At 59.5% G+C, this 17940-nt stretch overlaps 1 protein-coding gene across 5 annotated transcripts in view; it reads left to right on the plus strand.

Annotated features, from left to right (window-relative positions):
* Nucleotides 1-15507, plus strand: part of LOC110388209 (receptor-type tyrosine-protein phosphatase V-like) — a 34905-nt gene extending 19398 nt beyond the window's left edge. For 4 of the 5 annotated variants that reach the window (XM_021377236.1, XM_021377237.1, XM_021377235.1 and 1 more), the window contains 27 exons: nt 347-616; nt 997-1269; nt 1443-1715; nt 1955-2227; nt 2864-3133; nt 3520-3798; nt 3967-4101; nt 4209-4419; nt 5703-5770; nt 5952-6078; nt 6438-6485; nt 6883-6976; nt 7257-7347; nt 7498-7574; nt 8328-8462; nt 8897-9019; nt 9589-9749; nt 10038-10173; nt 10565-10644; nt 11304-11391; nt 11471-11561; nt 11774-11847; nt 11938-12072; nt 12166-12288; nt 12419-12576; nt 13367-13502; nt 15073-15507. In XM_021377236.1, the coding sequence (XP_021232911.1) occupies nt 347-616; nt 997-1269; nt 1443-1715; nt 1955-2227; nt 2864-3133; nt 3520-3798; nt 3967-4101; nt 4209-4419; nt 5703-5770; nt 5952-6078; nt 6438-6485; nt 6883-6976; nt 7257-7347; nt 7498-7574; nt 8328-8462; nt 8897-9019; nt 9589-9749; nt 10038-10173; nt 10565-10644; nt 11304-11391; nt 11471-11561; nt 11774-11847; nt 11938-12072; nt 12166-12288; nt 12419-12576; nt 13367-13502; nt 15073-15132 (3989 nt within the window). In that variant the 3' untranslated portion in view covers nt 15133-15507. Of the gene's footprint in view, nt 1-346; nt 617-996; nt 1270-1442; nt 1716-1954; nt 2228-2863; nt 3134-3519; nt 3799-3966; nt 4102-4208; nt 4420-5702; nt 5771-5951; nt 6079-6437; nt 6486-6882; nt 6977-7256; nt 7348-7497; nt 7575-8327; nt 8463-8896; nt 9020-9588; nt 9750-10037; nt 10174-10564; nt 10645-11303; nt 11392-11470; nt 11562-11773; nt 11848-11937; nt 12073-12165; nt 12289-12418; nt 12577-13366; nt 13503-15072 lie in introns of those variants that run through there. The other variant, XR_002432823.1, reaches the window with a different exon arrangement.

Here is a 17940-nt window from a genome sequence, read left to right on the forward strand (position 1 = left end):
GGCTGCGTTGTGCCCCAGAGCCCCCATCTGAGCCCCGCTGAGTGCCCACCACCACCTCCCCCATTCCAAATCCCCTCCGTTGTGCCCCACGCTTCTTGTCCCACCTTTGCTCACTGTCCTCCCCTACACAGAGCCAGTCCCCGCTGCCCCCACCAGAGGCTCTGGGTACCTCTGTCTGTGTCCCCTGCCACATCCAGCTGCAAGCCCTGGGGATATTGCGCCTGGACCACGTGCACTAACCCGGTGCTTCCCTCCAGGAGGAACCCTGGTGGCCATCCTGTCCCCCACCTGGTGCATGAGCAACCCCCGGCACGCAGGAGCTGACTCTCTCCCTCTTGCTTTCCAGATCCCTTGGCCCCTGCCAACCTCACCCTGGGCAGCCCCTCGGCCTCAGCACTGCGGGCATCCTGGGCAGCTGTGGGGCGAGGAGCAGAGGGTTACATGGCAGAGCTCTATGACACAGCCTCCGGCCGCCGCGCCGGACACGCAGTGCTGGGTGGGGGTGCCAGGAGTCACATCTTCCACAACCTGAACCCCGGCACCCACTACAGCGTGGCAGTGAGAGCCACAGCTGGGCCCTACCATGCCAGCACCCCCAACCTCACCCACTGCACACGTGAGTATGGTGCTCTTCTTGCAGCTATATACCATTCCCAGTTTGATACAGAGGCCATACTGGTCCTGCCACATCCTGCTGTCCTCTCCCACTCACATAATTATATTGTCTGGATATCAAAAGAAAAGCCATCTCAGAAAGAGCAGTCAGGCACTGGGACAGGCTGCCCGGGGAGTTGTGGGGTCACCATCCCTGGAGGTGTTCAGAACCACAGAGATGTGGCACTGAGGGACGTGGTTCGTGGGCATGGTGGGGATGGGTTGGGATTGGACTTGGTGATCTTAGAAGACTTTTCTTACCTTAAGGATTCTATGATTGTACGGTCTCCCCTCCACCTGCCCAGACATGGCTCCTGGCAATGATTCCTGTCTCCCTCCCAGGCCCACTGCCCCCGACTGCCGTGCGCCTGCTGAGCACTGGGCAACCCGACAGGCTGAGTGCATCGTGGGGGGCTGCAGCTGGGGGCTGCGATGGCTACACGCTGACTCTGTTCCACGCCGGGCTGGGCACCACGGCAGCCACGGCCTCAGCTGGGAGAGACACCCACAACGTCACCTTCACGGGGCTGGCCCCAGGGTACGAGTACTCCCTGGAGGTCAGTGCCACAGCCGGACCATACCAGGCAGCAGCACCCAACGTCAGTGGTTGGACGCGTGAGTGCCCAGAGGAATTTCCCCTGCAGAGGGGTGGGAGGTTTGCACCACCGGGCAGCCCTGAAGAGGTCTGGGGAGTTGGCGGGGGACCTGGTGCCTTTAGAGGGAGCGTTGGTCCTGCTGCGCGGTGTCCTGATGTCTGGTCCCTAACATCAGGTCTTGTGCCCCCCCAGGCCCGCTGCCCCCCGCTGCCGTGCGCCTGCTGAGCACTGGGCACCCCGACAGGCTGAGCGCGTCCTGGGGGGCTGCAGCTGGGGGCTGCGATGGCTACACGCTGACCCTGTACCACGCCGGGCTGGGCACCGTGGCAGCCACGGCCTCAGCTGGGAGAGACACCCACAACGTCACCTTCGTGGGGTTGGCCCCGGGAAGCAAGTACGTGCTGGAGGTGGCCTCCATAGCTGGGTCCTACCAGACACCTGCGGGGAATGCCAGCAACTGGACGTGTGAGTAGCTGGGTTTGGAGTTTGTGCCTTGGCTGAGTGTGGATCACAGCAAAGGATGTGGCCCCACTGATGCTTATGGCAGACCCTGAGCCCCAGCCCCGGGGCACAGCGGTGCCGTGGTGCTGAGCACGATGAAGAGCCCTACCTCGCACGGTGCATCCCATCCGATGACGCTGCCGGGGCTCTGAGCCGCGTGCTCAGCCTTTCACTGACACGTGGTGCTCATCTTGCCTCCGCAGATCCCCTGGCACCCCGCAACGTGTACATGACAAACCAGGGGTACCCCAACAGGCTGAGCGTGTCCTGGCGAGCCGAACCGCAGGGACACGACGGTTACAGGCTCCTCCTGTACCACTCGGGATCGGGAGTTCTGGCAGCCAGCGCATCTGTCGGGAAAGGCGTCGGCAAGTTCACCTTTTCTGGCCTGGATCCGGGACACAAATACCTGCTGGAGGTGGTGTCCGTGGCAGGGCCCCACGCAGCCTCCGCGGGGAACATCAGCGATTGGACGAGTGAGTGGTGGGGGATGGGGGGTGCCAAGGCTCAGCGTGCCCGGGTGGGGGGAAGAGGGCAGGGATGGGGTTGGGGATGTTCCCTGGAAGCTGGAGCAGCGGGATCGTGCTCTGGGGATCACGGAGGAGAGCAGGCAATACACCGCCCTTGGGCACCCCACCACCCCCACTGCCTTTCTCCCAGGCACTCAGAAAATTCCTGGCATGGGAAATATGGGGAAGCTGGGTTTTTTTTTTTTAATTATTTTCAGGAATGTGGAAATCGCAGATAAGCACAATAAGTCTTTTCATGTGCTTATCCCCACAGTCCATGCACTTTGCTTGGGGGATCCAGAGGTCTCTGCTCCCACGCTCAGCCAGCCCTGCAGGGTACTGGGAGTCATGTGCAGAGCCCTTCAGGCAGGTCACTAATGAAATTTGCTAATTGGCAGGAGGAAGCCATCTGCTCATGCTCATCATTTCGCATGTCCTCCCATTGCCATTTAAAAGCCATTTCTCATAGTGGCAGCCCACAGTGTTACCACCGAGCATACGAAGCTTCCCTGCGTATTACCCATCTTCCGCTTGCATCTCTGCAGGACACAAGAGAGTGCCTGGTGTCCCAGTAACTCTGCCCTGCTGTGGTTTCCCTTGCAGCCCCCTCTGTTCCCCAGAATGTCTCTGCGGCGGCAGAAGGGAACAGCGCGGTGCTCATCTCCTGGGGCAGCGCCCCTGGGCAGCAGGATGACTGCCAGCTGTGGCTGCGGGACCCCCGGAACGGCTCGCTGCCGCAGCGGCACGCACTCACCAAGGGGCAGGTCCAGCACCGCCTGCGTGGGCTGACCCCAGGCAGGAACTACTCCGTGTCCCTGAGCTGCGTGGCCGGGCCCTACTGGAGCAGCACCAAGCCCTTGGTGGTGTCCGTGGGTGGGTATGCGCAGCTTGGGGCTGGGGGGGAGAAACAGTGTGGGGGTGGATCAGCCCTTGGGGTACAGCAGTGGGGTGCAAGTTTTCTTGGTGGGAGATAAAGAGACCCCGTCAGCAAGGTGCCCCCACCTGCAGCCTTCTGCTCCCTGGGAGATTTCCTATAGCCCTGCTGCCTGTGAAGTGAAGCACGGAGCTCCACTGATCTCCTGCTGCTGCTCAGGCCCTGACCCCTTCACCTTGTCCTGGCACAGAAGGCTGCTAGGTTTCAGATGCCCTGCCCCACTGACTTAAGGATGAGCAGCAGAGGACCACGGTGGCTCTGGGTGACACATGGGCTGGGATTCCTCTGGCGCAGCCTCTCATATCCATGGGTGTCTCATTCGCAGAGCCAAACCCAGTGGAGGACGTGCAGTGCCTACCAGAGTCACGGAGCCTTTTTGTGAACTGGACCGGCTCTCCTGGAGACGTGGAAGCTTACGAGGTGGTGGCAGAGGGGCTCTCGGACGGACCCCCCACCCCCATGTACTCTGTGAGCGTTCCCGTGAGCCAGGCCAGCCTGGAGGGGCTGGGGCCGAACTCCTCGTACCGAATCTCTGTGAGCAGCGTGGGCATCAACGCGAGGAGGAGCCCGGCCATCACTCTGCTCTGCAACACAACAGTGGAGGGTGAGTCCGCTTCTTTCCCACAGACGCCAGGAGAAGACGGCCAGCATTGCTCGTTGGACCCGGGGGCTGTCCCATCTGTGAGCTCCATGCAGTCCTGCACGGAGGCAGCGCTCTGAGCGGCGATGCAGGGCCGTGCTAACGGGCTGTGCTCGCTGGTTCCTCTTGCAGCCCTCCCCCCGCCCTTGCGAGCAGACGTCTTCCAGGTAGAGCCCAGCTCCACCGTCATCATTTCATCCGACCTGTTCAGCGAGGAGAACGGCCACATCGAGTACTATGGAGTCGTTGCTACCACGAATGACTCACGTAAGTGGCCCCGTGTGTTCTGAATTGCAGCAGCTCCCCAGAAGGGCGCGGGTCCCCCGGGCACCACTGCTCCTTGTGCCGCCATCACCTGATACGTTGCCCTGCAGTGCTGAGGCCCACCCAGGACATCATGTCCAGCACGTGGTATGACCACTACTATGGGACGGAGGACTCCTACCTGGCTGTGCTCATCCCCAATCCCTTCCACCCGAGCTCCACCCCATCCCCTGAAACCTGGCGAGTGCCCATGGGGACGGAGGAGTGCGGCCGGACCCGTGCGATGTGCAACGGGAAGCTGAAAGCCAACGAACAGTACAGGTGAGAGATGTCAGCCTGCCCCCGGGGGCTGCAGGAGGCTCCCTGCTCCCTGCGAGGTGGCTGCACGCCCACCCCCCCCTCATAGCGGACCCCCAGTGCTCGCTCTGCCATGTGGGCACAATGGGGGAATGTTCGTGTCAGTGGGCAAGGGGAGCAGGAGTGAAAGGCGAGGTTGACTACGAACAAAGAATCCTTTCTTCAGTCAGTCCTTTGTTAATAGGGGCCATATCCCCAGGCATTCCTCTGACAAAGGGGACCTCCAGAATCTGGAGGGCTGTGGCTCTCCAGCCTAAAGGAACCTGCAGCAAGGATGGCTGTCACGAGAGAGCTCTGGGAGCTCGGGAGAAACATTCCCTTGGAAATCCCACGCGCAGAGCAGGATCCTGGAGGCTGGCAGCGCTTCGCTGCTCTCCCGAGGCACTGTGTTGTCATGCCTGACAGTACAACTGCACTGTGATGTGCTGCCATCCCATGCTCATCAGGGATACTGGGGTATTGCACCCCCAGGCTGGCACAGGAAAGCATCCAACTGGTCCAGTGTCACAGAGTGCCAAACGCAGCAGGACATTCCTCTGCCCCCCAGATACTGCCCCCAGCAGCAGTGCACACTCTCAGTGCTCCCCAGCGCTCCCCCGCCGTCTGTCCTCAGCTTTTTGTGAGGAGGCATTTAAGGCACCATGTCATTACACCACCCATGACTGAATTGCATGTACTTACAATAGTTGGGTTGCTCAGGGCCAGAAGATCCTTTTGCACCTCATCACAGCTAGCTTTCATTTTGGCTGCCCTGAAGAGCAGATATCCTCAACCAACTATTGTTTTTCTAGTTAATCGTTAGCAGCAGGGTGCAAATTCAATGTCCCTGACAGCTCATTTCTCCTGTGACAGCCAGTGCTCGTCTCCTCTCTCTGGGAGCTATTTATCCACAAACCCTTATCTCATACCACGGCTCCATTTGCTCCCAGAATTGGGGGTGGGGTGCTGCCACAGGGCGCTCACCCTGGGTCCCACAAACTCCCAGGTGCTAAAATCCAGAGGCGTGCTTGGAAGCACTGCTCTGTGTGTAGGGCAGCTACCTGGGGATCCTTCTCCAGCCAGCTCTGCAGGGAGCTGGGAGGGCTCCCTGCTGGAGGAGGATGGAGGGCAGATCTCCATGGGGAATGGGATGCCCCGACACCTCTTTGGCCATGGGGAAGGGTCCGTGTGGGGCTCAGCCCCCCAGCTGAGGTGCCCCAGTTCTGCTGGCTCTCAGCGCGTGGGCTCTGTGCTCTGCTTTGTCCTAGGTTCAGCATCGCTGCCTTCACCAAGTACGACCCCGTCGCGCCCGCAGTGTCATTCACCACGTTCTCGGGTAAGGTGGGGATGTTATCACCCAGCTGCTCTCTCATCTTCCCTACCTGGCTATGCAGGTTAGAGATAATTAGCAATTAGCTAATAGCAAGCCAGAGGGAGCTCATGGGCTGTAGTAAATGTTATAAGTGGAGCAAACCTAGTCACATACTGGCTCCTACTTCTGTCCTTTCTGATTCCAGCTGCTGGAGATAGCATGGACACAACTCCGCTCCCAGTGCCAATAATAGCTGGAATTGTCGTGGGATTTCTCTTGACACTGGCTGCTATTTTTGCTTTGGTCTACTGGAAGCAGCTCAGAGCAAGGAGGTGAGGATGAGCCATCTCTTACCTGCTGGGTCTCAGCTGAAAATCTCAAGCAAGACCCAACCAGGCTGGGGGGAGGAGCAATGAGAGGCCATAAAAGGAGCTTTTGGCCAACCAGGACACCAGCGAGGTCTGATTTCTGGGTGGTCCTGTGTGGAGCTACCAGTTGGACTCAGTGATCCTTATGGGTCCCTTCCAACTTGAGAGGAAGGGACCTCTCCCAGCTAGAGGGGAGCTGCCTGTGGTTAACTCAGAGAACCCTGCACATGTGCAGGACCGTGTGCCTGATGCTTGCAATGCTCTGTGGGCCAGCAACACACAGCACACTGACATCAGTAACAGCTCCCATGTGTTGCTTCCAGGACACAGAAGAGCAGCCTGCCCCAGGAAATGGTGACCTACAGCTTGAGGTGAGTGCTGCTGGCTGGGCTCTTCCCTCTCTGCTTGCCCTCATTGCCCTGCGGCAGCCAGGTCCCACCTCTTTCCTTTCTCAAGCTTTGACTTGAGAAAAATCAAGCTACGTTGTAAATCCTTGGCTTTCCCATGTTCAGCATTTATTGCCCAGCTCCATTCCAAACTAGTGGAGGTGGGAATGTGTAGATCACAACTCCTCTGCGAGGCTTCTGCAGCAGGATCCCCCCACCGCCCTGAAATCCCTCCCAGTGTTGAAGCGATGCTGTTGGGCTCACATCCCTGGGCGGGGGGGTGGGCTACAAAGCACCCCCACGTATGCAGCCGGGCTCAGCGCTGCCCTGCCAGACCTTGCAGCAGGTGAGGCAGCTTTTCCTCTGCACTTTGTTCATGCAGAAATGTCCACCGGCCGATCCCCATACAGAATTTCAAGCAGTACTATGAGATGAAGACAGCAAGCGGTAACCACGCTTTTTTCCAGGAGTTTGAGGTGAGATGGGACTCCTGCAAGAGATGGGACTTAATTTCCCCCCAGATAGCTTGTTCCAATCTAGCCTGGGTCAAAGGATGTTGTCATGACCCAGTGGCTGGGTGGCCACCAATAGCTGAAAGTGGGTACCAGTGGTGATGGTGGGTGAATGGCAGAGCAGTTCCCTGTGCAGGGCTGAGCCCTTCCTTGGCCTCATGAAGCACCAGGCAGCCATTGGCTGGGGGCTGGGCTGGCCAGCAGCTCCCTGACACTTGTGCTTGGCTTCTCCCTTGTCCCACAGGAACTGAAGGAGGTTGGGAAGGAGCAGCCCAAGGTGAGGGCTGAGCTTCCAGCCAACGTCTCCAAGAACAGATACCCACACGTGCTGCCCTGTAAGTGCTCCTTCCTTGCACCAGCCCCCTCCAGGACTGTGATCTGTGCTGCAGTGTCAGGAAGCAGCGCAGGTTCACAGCGCCTAGCTCCAATCCCGGGAGAAGGAGCCTTGTACTGCCCTTCGCTTTCACACGCGTGCTCTCTTTCAGACGATCACTCGCGGGTCAAATTGAGCCAGCTGGGGGATGACCCACACTCGGACTACATCAACGCCAACTTCGTGCCTGTGAGTGCCCACCCGCCTTCCCCACGTAGAGACACGGCCACGGGACACCAGGATGGAGGCTGTGAGGGGTGCGGGCAGGAGCTGCTGCTGGGACCACAGCTGGCAGTGGCGAGGTGTTGGGGTGCCTTTTAGCAGAGGTTGACAGAGACTGCTTGATGGCGAGTGCTGCGAATGCAGAGGAGTGAGCGTCGGGAGGCCGGCAAGGCTTTCTTCTTTCTTCTTCAGCTCTGTCCTCTCTCCATCCTCTCCCAACTTGCTGCCTTGTCTCTGTCTGCTCTTTCTCCCTCTGCTCTGTGCAGCTGCATTTGAACCACCCAGGAGCTGTGCCCGTGTCCCCCACCCGGGAGCTGTCCCCAGGTAACAGCAGGGCACGCGGGAACTCACAGGGCATGCGTGTGCCTAAGGGACAGCAGAGAAGGATGGGACCTTGCATGTTTCCCCCACCTCCAGCAATGAGCGAGGAGCTCGAGAAAGACCCGGAGCTGTCTTTCCCTGGTTAGGGTGAATGAGGAACTGCTTGGGGGGAAGTGGGCTGCCATTCCTTATTCCAGAAACATAGAGCACGTGCTGGGCAGCACACGCTTCCTGTGAAATCAGCTTCTTGCAAAGTCAGCTGCCCAGGAAACCGTGCCCTCGTGGGCTGAGGACAAAGGGTACTTCTCCATCTGTAGGGCAGAACAGGGCATGAGTGTCCCAGGACAGGACCCCCTGCCTCAAGCACTTGCCAACTGCACCTCTCTGGCTCTCGTTCAGGGCTATACATCCCCGCAGGAGTTCATTGTCACCCAAGGGCCCCTGAAGAAAACCATCGAGGACTTCTGGAGGCTGGTGTGGGAGCAGAACGTCTGCAACATCATCATGCTGACAGTGTGCATGGAGAATGGGCGGGTACGTCTGCACCCTGAGTGTGAGCTGGGTTTGTGCACGCTGCCAGCCCCTGCTCGGTGAGCGCACACCAGCAGCTTCCCCAGAAAGCAGCATGCTGATGCGTGCAGCTTGGTAGAAGAAGGGGCAGAAGCAGAGCTTAGCTGGAACCATGCCCATCTGCCCCAGAGAATTTTGCAGCATCTCAAGTTATCGCTCGCGTCTGGATGAGATAGCCCGTGTAGACGGCTCCTCCAGTCCCCGTGGGTAATGGGGCCGTGCACAGGTTCCTTCTTCAGAGCCAAGCCAAGGGGAGGTAGGGAGAGCTGTGCACAGCTCCCAGTGGGAAAGGGAACCCCCACACACACATCTGCTACTCTCCAGGTGCTCCCAGGGAGGTGCGAGGTCACCCTGGGTGAGCCAGCCCCTGCTGTGACCCTGTCCTGCCTGTGTCCCAGGTTCTCTGCGATCACTACTGGCCGTCTGAAGCGGCCCCTGTCTCCTACGGGCAGGTCCGGGTCCACCTGCTGTCTCAGAGCAGCGCTGAGGAGTGGACCATGCGTGAGTTCAAGCTGTGGCACGTAAGTAAGGACCCGGGGACCCATCGAGGGCTGTGAGTTTGCGTGGCATGCTGTGGTTTTTCTCCTCGGTGGTGGTGCTGCCATCTCCTTTCCCTGCCTGCAGCAGGGTTCAAAGAAGACCCAGTCCCCAGGGGAGTCATCTCATAGTCATAGAATGATTTGGGTTGGAAGGGGCCCTTAGAGGCCATCTGGTCCCACTCCCTGCAGTGCACAGGGACACCCACAGCTCCAGCAGTGCTCAGAGCCCTGCCCTGACCCTGGGGTTCTCCAGGTACAGGCACCACCACCTCTCTGGACAACCCATTCCTCTTGATTCTGCCTCAAACTCAATAGCACAGACACATCCAACACATATCAACCCTCCTACCCAACCTTTCTCTCTCCTTCCCATTGCCTTGCTCTGTCCCTGCTATGGGATGTGCCCTGCAGTTTCAGGGATGCAGCAGTGTGACAGGTGGGGTGGATGTGGGCCTGGCTGGAGCCGGGTGTCCCAGGGTCCCTGGGTGCTCCTGGAGCTGCAGGGTGCAGGCACATCCATGCACGCTGATGACCGCTGTACCCCCTGGCAGGAGGGCTGCCGGGCAGAACGGCGCGTGTCCCACCTGCACTACACTGCGTGGCCTGACCATGGGATCCCAGAGTCCACAGCGTCCATTCTGGCCTTCAGGGAGCAGGTCTGGGAGCACATCCAGAGTGCCAAGGATGCGGGGCCGACCCTGGTGCACTGCAGGCAAGGCACTGCCCTGCAGGACAATTGGTGGGAGAGGGTGCAGGGAGGAAAACAACATCCGAGGGGCACTGGGGTCTGTGGGGTCTCCTTCCTTGGGAACTGGGGATTGCAGATTCCCAGGATGACGTCCAGCCCAAGGGGATGGGGGAGCTGGGGATGCTCAGTCCTCAGTCACGCTGGGGCCAGTGTCCCACAGTGCAGCATCGGGGGGATGTGTCCAGCAGCAGGAGGGGACCTCCTCAGCCGCAGGGTCAGGCAGTGTTTCAGCTGTGCTCTCTGTGCCCTCAGTGCTGGCGTGGGCCGCAGCGGCACCTTCATTGCTCTGGACCGGCTGCTGCAGCAGATGAAGCAGGAGAAGGTGGTGGACATGTTTGGTGTGGTCTACGCCCTGCGGATGAACCGCTACCAGATGATCCAGACATTGGTAAGACCTCTGCTCCCTCTACCCTGGGCCCACTGGGACAAAAGCCTGCAGGGCTGGCAGACCGATGCCCAAGAGCACGTAGCAACAGGACCAGCCCCTTTGCAGGCAGTTCTTACCCACACCAGGCCACTGGCCTGTGGAGTCCCCCTCCCAGCTGATGAGTCCACTCCCCAAGGCTGGGTCAAGGAGTCAGTACTGCCCTTCAAGACAGACCCGGGGAGGGATGCAGGGACTCCGAGATTGGGCTAACCAAGCTCTGGGGTATGAGTGTGGGGGGCATGAATATCAGACACAACCTGCCCGCTGGGCAGTGCCATACCTCCCCCCCCCCCTTCTTGCTATCTGCACGGTGCAGGATTGCTCTACATTGCTGTCTGCCTTTGCCTTCCAGTCCCAATATATCTTCCTGCACAGCTGTATCCTGGACAAGATCTTGGAGGAACCACTCCTGGGTTTATCAGGGACAGAGACGTAAGGACCTGCTGTGTTTTGCCTGCCCTCTCCCCACCCTGCCCCACAGCCCTGCAGGCAGTGAGCTAGGATCCCAGGACAGGAGGACAGGGTGACCCAGCAGCTGTCCTACCCAGTGTATATGAGGGGGTCAGCCCGGGGCTGGTTGTTCCCTGCAGCACAGGGAGCCCGATCCAGAACAGTCCTCCCCTCCTCAGCATCAGTTTTCTGGGTTATGCCAACACCAAATTGCTGCAGAGCTCTCCTGGGGCAGGCATGGATATCAGCCTGGGAATTCCCAGCCCCTGGGATGCACCAGAGATGGGTTCCAGCTGGAGGGGCTAATGGCAGCTGGACTTTTGGATGTCCCTTCTTACAAAGGCCAAGAGGAGGGAGCAGGTCAGGCTTTGCCCACCTACCCTGTCATCCCTGAGCTTACTTCTGGAGGTTACACACCTATCTATATGGCCAAATTCTCCTTCATTCAAAACGGGATGCCCTTCCCCATGCCACATCTTGGGAATGGGTTAGGATTGGGGTTAGGGCTGTCAGAGCTGTGCTGGGGAGCTGCATGATCCCAGGGCATAGTCTGCCTGCAGTCCTGCCCAGCCCCTGCAGACACAGCCTGGATGCTTCTGCATTTGCTCACCCTCATCCTCACCACCAGCTTCTCTCCCCAGGTCCTGCCCCATCCCACTGAAAAGCTTTGCACAGCACTACGCCCAGAACTCTGCCAAGTCCAACATGGGCTTCCTGAGGGAGTATGAGGTGAGAGCTGCCCCAGTTCCTCCTGCTCCCCTGAGCCTGCTCTGCTCATGGCTTTCACTGCTGCCTTTCACTCTGGCAGACCCTGCTGGAGGTCGCCAAGGAGGAAACCAGCTCTGCTACACCATCATCAGGCACCCAGCAAACACGGCCCTCTTCCAGCATCCTGCCCTGTAAGTGCTGTGGCACCTCGCATCCCCTTCCCACCGGGTTGGGCCAGAGCTACATGGTGCAAAATGTGCTTGGACACAGGGGAGTGAGTCCACCAGGCGTCCCCAGGGTGGCTGGGAGGTGGATGCAGCTGCTCAGAGGCTGGGGTCAGGCTGCAGGAGCTGTGCGAGCACGAGGCCGCCCCGGCTCACTCCATCTCCCACCTGTTTTGCAGACGATCGCTCCAGAGTGAAGTTTTCCCTCCTGGACCAGGGCCCTTTCTCAGGTCTGCAGGTGTGGCGTGTCCCGGTGAGTCGATCCCGTGCAGCAGCGCCCACCTCCCTGCCTGGGTCCCCGTGCCACCCTCACCAGAGAGTGACGTTCTCATTCCCCACCCAGGGCTGTAGCTCCGGCAGAGACTACCTGGCTGTCCAGGGGCCTGACAAGCTGACCATGGAGGACTTCTGGACGCTGGTGTGGGAGCAGGACATTCACACCATCCTAACGCTGCTGCCGTGGCAGGAGATGGGGGAGGTGGGGCACTGTGCCCGCTACTCCTTGGCGGAGCTATTGGTGCCCGCTCTGACATCCACCACTGACACGAACCAAACTTGCTGCTGTGCACAGGTCCCGAGCGACACGTGCTGGCCGCTGGAAGGAGGCTCCCTCTGCACAAAGCTGCTGAGCATCCAGTGCGGCACGGAGAAGCCTGCCTCGGGCTGGAGGTGTATCCAGCTCAAAGTGAAGCACGTATGTGTCTGCGGGGCCGTTCTGGGGTATTGGAGGGGCGTGGGCTGAAAGGTGTGTGGAGACGTGGCTGAGCTGTATCCAAACTCACCCATCCTTCCCCGTCAGCCATGTCAGCTCTGTGTCTCCCCAGGAGAAGAAAGGAAAGGAGAGGCAGGTGCAGCAGTTCCTGTACAGGCTGTGGAGCAGCAAGCAGCAGCCAGATGTCCAGAGCCTGGTGGAGCTCCTCACTGCCGTCAGGCGGTGCGTGCCCAACAGGAAGAGAGTCGGTCCTCTCCTTCTGCACTGCAGGTTTGTGGGGTCATAGAGTCATAGGATCATAGAATAGTTGGGTTGGAAGGCACCTAAAGATCTTCCAGTTCCACCCCCCTGCCATGGGCATGGACACCTCCTGCCAGACCGAGCTGCACAAAGCCTCCTCCAACCTGGCACCGAGCCCTCTTCCAGGGATGGGGCACCCACAGCTTTTCTGTGCCAGGGGCTCCCCACTCTCACACTAAAGAATTTCTTCCCTATTTTCTTTCTAATGTCTAATTAAACTGAAAAAGGGTAGGTTTAAAAACCATTGCCCCTCATCCTATCACCACTCTCCCTGATAAAGAATCTCTCCCCATCTTTCTTTCATCCCATTCTCTCCATCCATGGGCAGCTCCTAGGAGCTGGTACCCACCAGGCTGCACAGCACAGCACCTCGACACAGCACCCACCAATGTCCTGAAGGGCTTGGGACACGTGGAGAGTATCACAGAATCATTAAGGTTGGAAAAAACCTCTGAGGTTGTCAAATCCAACTGTCAGCCCACCCCCACTGTGCCCTCTTGTAGGATCACAGAGTCATAAAGGTTGGAGGAGACCTCTAAGGTCATCCAGCCCATCTCACCATGCCCGCTAACCATGTCCCCTTGTGCCACATCTCTACATAGCTTGGTGGGGCAGGCTGGCTGTGTCTCCATGCTTCCTTGATGGCACTTGTGGGTTCCCTTAGCTCTGGTCAGTGCAGGGCTGCCTGCCACCTCGAGCAGTGTTCACAGACCCAGCTCAGCCTGGCCTGGCACCAGTGACCCTCCCCTGTCCCTTGCAGTGCTGGTGAGAACCAAATGGGGACACTGATCTCCCTGGATTGCCTGCTGCACCAGCTGAAAACTGAGAGGACTGTGGATGTCTATGGGGTGACCCTCCAGTTGATGAGAAGCTGCTGCCTCATGACTCCCACGCTGGTAGGTGGGCAGGAGGGGATGCTGCTGCGTGCTCCTGATGGGTGCTGCTGCCACAGATGCCCTCTGGCAGTGCTTCCGTTTGCTGCGCTGATGCAGCATCCCCAGAACCCCTCCCTGCAGGGGACGGGAGAACTGGGGCAGATCTCTCTGGGGCTTCCCAACTGCAGAGCTGCCTGCAGAAACCAGCAGTCGCTTCCTTCATTAATGTGAACCACGCGCATGGAGCCGGAGGAGGGCAGTGCCTCCGCTGCCCCACACCAGAGCTCCATTGTGTTTCAGCAGCGCTCTTGCTGAACAGGACACAATGTGCCCATAAATGCACAAAGCTACTGCCCCTGGGAGCGGGTGGAGCTCTGCTGCCTCCCCACCTTGCTGCAGGCAATGCTCCGTGCTGGCCAGCAAAGGAGAAACAGGTCTGGACCCCCGGCCCCGTGCTGGGTGGCTGCCAGCATCCTCTGTCAGCGGGATGCTGCCTCTGTCCCCGGTGGGGCCACGCGGGCTTGGTTTAATAAGCAGCTGAGGCTAAGCCTCTGAGTCATTGCTATGGGTAACCACTGCATATTGAAGCACGTGTACCCGGGGCCGTGCTCCAGGTTGTTGCTGCAGATTTCACAATCAAAATGGGCTCACTGAAAAATTGCAGCCGTTGTGGGATGTGTGGCTCCCCTGGCCACGCAGCAATGCTGAGCCCACTGCTGCTGGGGAGGGAGAGGCTCCTTGTGACTTACAGCTCAGCCAACACAGCAGCAAGCTGCTCGGGGGGCCCCTCCATCAAGACCATGACCCCCCTCCCAGCTCCCATGGCATTGTGACCCACAGCAGCTGCTCTGCCCCTGAGCTCTGTGCATGGAGCGCTGCCCCTTACCTTCCCTACAGTCTGCCTTTCCCACAGCCCTGTCAGGAGTTGGTCCTCCCCCAGCCCTTGCTCCGAGGGGTTTTGGAACCCAACAGCATTCTGGAGGGGTTTGTGCAGGACATCATAGCAAATTCACAACGGGCTTGAGTGCTCCAGACCCACGCTTGGTGCTGATGGGTCATTCTAATGATTTTAAAAATAGAGAAATAATATAAACTAGATTGAAACTGCCTGGATCTTCTTGCCCGCCTGTGGAGCTTGCAGAAATTTACCCTGCTCTGCTGACAGCCTCAGGTCTGCTAGGACCGCCACCGAGGGGCCCTCCTGCCCCTAGGTCCTCCCACCTGGTCCCAGGTCTCTGTGTCCTAGCACAGCAGGAGGGCAGAGTGCTCCCACCTGTGCCCTGCAGCTGTGCTGGATGCAAACCCCGAGGCACATCCAGAAGCCGCAAGTGCAGACTGAGGTCAGGTGATGTCGTTCCCTTCACACCTGAGTGCAGTTTGCCTTTGGGTTTTGTAAGTAGGGCCGAGGAAGCAGAAGGAAATGAAGGTGGTATAACGAGCTCTGGGCCTGATGCTTCCTTTCTGGATAGCTCCGGTGGCACAGAGCAGTCACTTCGGGCAGTGAATCCTGCCATCACCCTGCTGGTTAATTGCATAATAATAAGGAAAATTGTCAGAGCCCTGACCCCAGAACCCTCTTTCTCTTCCTTAGGACCAATACATGTTCCTGTACACCTGCATCCGGGACATCATCACTCAGAAGCAGCCCTAAGGTCCCTTGCTGCTTCCCAGCAGCATCCTGCCCTCTGCCTCTGCGGGGGCCTGAGTGAGAGCACTGAGTGGTTCCTGGCACAGCGCGATTCCTGCAGCAAGAGGGGAACCCACCCGGTGCTGTCACCCCGCTGTCAGCATGGGGACACCTGGGCAGCCTCAGGCAGCGCTCCTCTGCCTTGCTGGGGATGGGAGCTGGGATGCTCCCACTCTGCCCAGTTCCTGGGCTCTCTGGTGCCCCAGATGCTGACCCAGCTGCTTGGTGGAGAGCGGGAGGCCCCAGCCCGGGGAGTGCTGAGCTCTGCAGTGCTGCAGAGCATGGTCTGAGCTGATGGATCAGCGTTAGGTACAGCCAATAAACAGCCCTGGGAAAGAGTGTGCTTGTAACTTGCCTTACTATGCGCTGTTGCACCAGGAGCTTCCTGCAGCTCTCATGGGTCTCCTTGCACAGGGACATCCCATAAGGCAGAGCTGATGCATGCCCCCGGGGCTTGCTGCGCGTTACTGCTGGAGCTGCTGCTGTAGGGAAGCAAGGGAGAGTCACAGTGGGAGAGGCATGCTGCTGTCTGCAGAGCTTCCTGATGTCCAGGAGCAAGCCATCCCATCTGGCCAGCACAGAATGTTCGCAGCAGAGCCAGCAGCCAAGGTGAACCTGCAGACAGCTGCAGCTGCAGCGCAGCTTGGGGGGACCAGAAGGGCCTTGGATGGGACGAGCACGTGGCAGGGAATTGTCCCACACATTGGCCAGCAGGTTTCACCCTGTGAGTTCAGTGCAGCTGCGTCTCCGTGCTTCACGTCCCAGCTACTGGGAGGCTGAGGCGGTGGCGATGCTGAATTTACGACCTCCCACCCACTGCTGGAGCCGCAGCTGCTTCCAGAGGGTGTCGTGGGAGCTGCGGTTGGGATGAATAATTTTCCAGCCCTGCAGCTCAGAGCCATGAAACCCAGAGTGGGAGAGAGAGACAACAAAACAGTAACACAAAACAAAGCCTCCAGCACGGGCCGCCCAGCGAGCTCTGCCCCGTGCTACGTCCTTCAGCATCCAGCCCCCACCCTCCTCCTTCAGCCCCCCCTGCAGAAGTTGGGACCCCAGAGACAAGCAGGACCCCGTCTGTTTGGGCCCCCTCTGTGCTCCCACAAGGCAGAAGCACACTGTGTTACACCACCGAGCAAGAGCAGGGCAGGGCCCCCAAGCACACATCTGCAGCTGTGGGGCCATGGTGACTAATGGGCACCACAGCTCCTGGATCCCACAGCTCCTCCGTTCCCTGGTGCTGATGCTGTGCGACACTCCAAGGTACAGAGAGCCCAGCAGCTGCTGCATCTTCCCCCAGCACCATAACGGAGCACTGCTGAGCACCTCCACCATACTAGGGGCTGGCTGCCCCAGCTTTATGCTCACTGTGGGGCTGCCCATTGCTCGCTCCCCTCTCCACCTGAGCCATATCAGCACAGGGGTTGCAGCTCATGGATCTCCAACATCCTCTCTCATCAGCACCTGCACCACTCTTATCCTGGAGAGAGGAAGCACTGGGGCCAGCTGGGAGGGTCTGAACTGGAGGGAGAACTCCTTCTGGGACCAGGAGGGTCTCAGCTGTGGCAGTAGTGACGAGCAGCCAGCATCTCATCGTCTGCAGCAGGGACTGGTTTCCCCTGGAGATCAACAGCCGAGCTGGGGTGATCCTGAGCCCCCGAAATAGCAGGGAACAAACACGGGGCACGGTTTGCCTGCAGGGCTGAAGGCACGCTCGTGGGTTCGCTGATGACAGAAGTGAGCAGCCCACAGCCCTGTGGCTCAGTGACCTTCACCTTTGTCCCAGCCCGGGACTGTCCCCAGCTCTGGCAGCACCCTGCGAGGAGTGACGTGGGAGGAGGGGGGTGCTTTGGGGGCTGCCCGAGTGATGCCCAGGGGCAGGGATGGGACGCACAGAGGCAGCTCAGCTCGCTGCAGAGCAGCGCTCGTCCCATCGTCCCAACCCGCAGCTGCCGCTAGAGGACAACACGCAGACGCTGTGCGCCGTCCAGGAGCGCATCCCCTCAAGCTCATAGCAGTGAGCTGGATGTGGATGCCTTTAACCAGGGAAGTGAAACGCGCTGTCAGGATGCGCGGCTGTGACACCCAGCTCCCAACACGTGCAGCAGCGACGTGACATCTTCCGCAGCGCGCCCACAGCCAGAGGGGCGGCTTCGTGGGTCGCAGCACCACAAGACGCGGTCCTCCTTTCTCTGCCCGTGCCCCGTCCCCTCGAGGGGAGGCAGAGGGAAGCTCCTCTTGGGGCAGCGCGGCTGCAGCTCGCACCCCGGTTCGATGCTGCGCAGAGCATCTCCAACATCGCAGCATCCCTCAGTCCTGCAGAGCGCTCTGGAGCCGCCCCACCGAACTCAGCCCAACGGCGCCGGCTGCCCCATACCCTACACCTCCCCCCGCCCCTGCCCCATGGATGGGGGCGGCGAGAGGAGCGCGGGGAGCAGGGCAGGACCAAGCAGCTCGAGCTCAGCCCGGCTGCACGCGGACCCTCCAGCTGCCGGCGCAGACACGGAGCGCGTTACGCGGGGCTGTTTCAGCGTCCCGAAGTCTGGAGCGCTTGAAGTGCAGGTTGGGTGCTGCTGCCTCCCCGTTCCTGCTCCAGCTCTGCCTTCCCCTGCACTGCTCTCTCACAAAAAGATGATTACAAAACGAGCACGGCTCCCGGAGCTAGGAACGCGGATTTATTTGTTGAGGTTTCTTGGGTTTTTTTGTTGTTTTTTTTTTCTTTTTCTTTTCCCCTTCTTTCTTTCCTTTGAATGAAATTCCTGCCAGCTCGAAGAG

This window comes from Numida meleagris, chromosome 25 (assembly GCF_002078875.1).
Source record: "Numida meleagris isolate 19003 breed g44 Domestic line chromosome 25, NumMel1.0, whole genome shotgun sequence".
Classification (NCBI taxonomy): Eukaryota; Metazoa; Chordata; class Aves; order Galliformes; family Numididae; genus Numida; species Numida meleagris.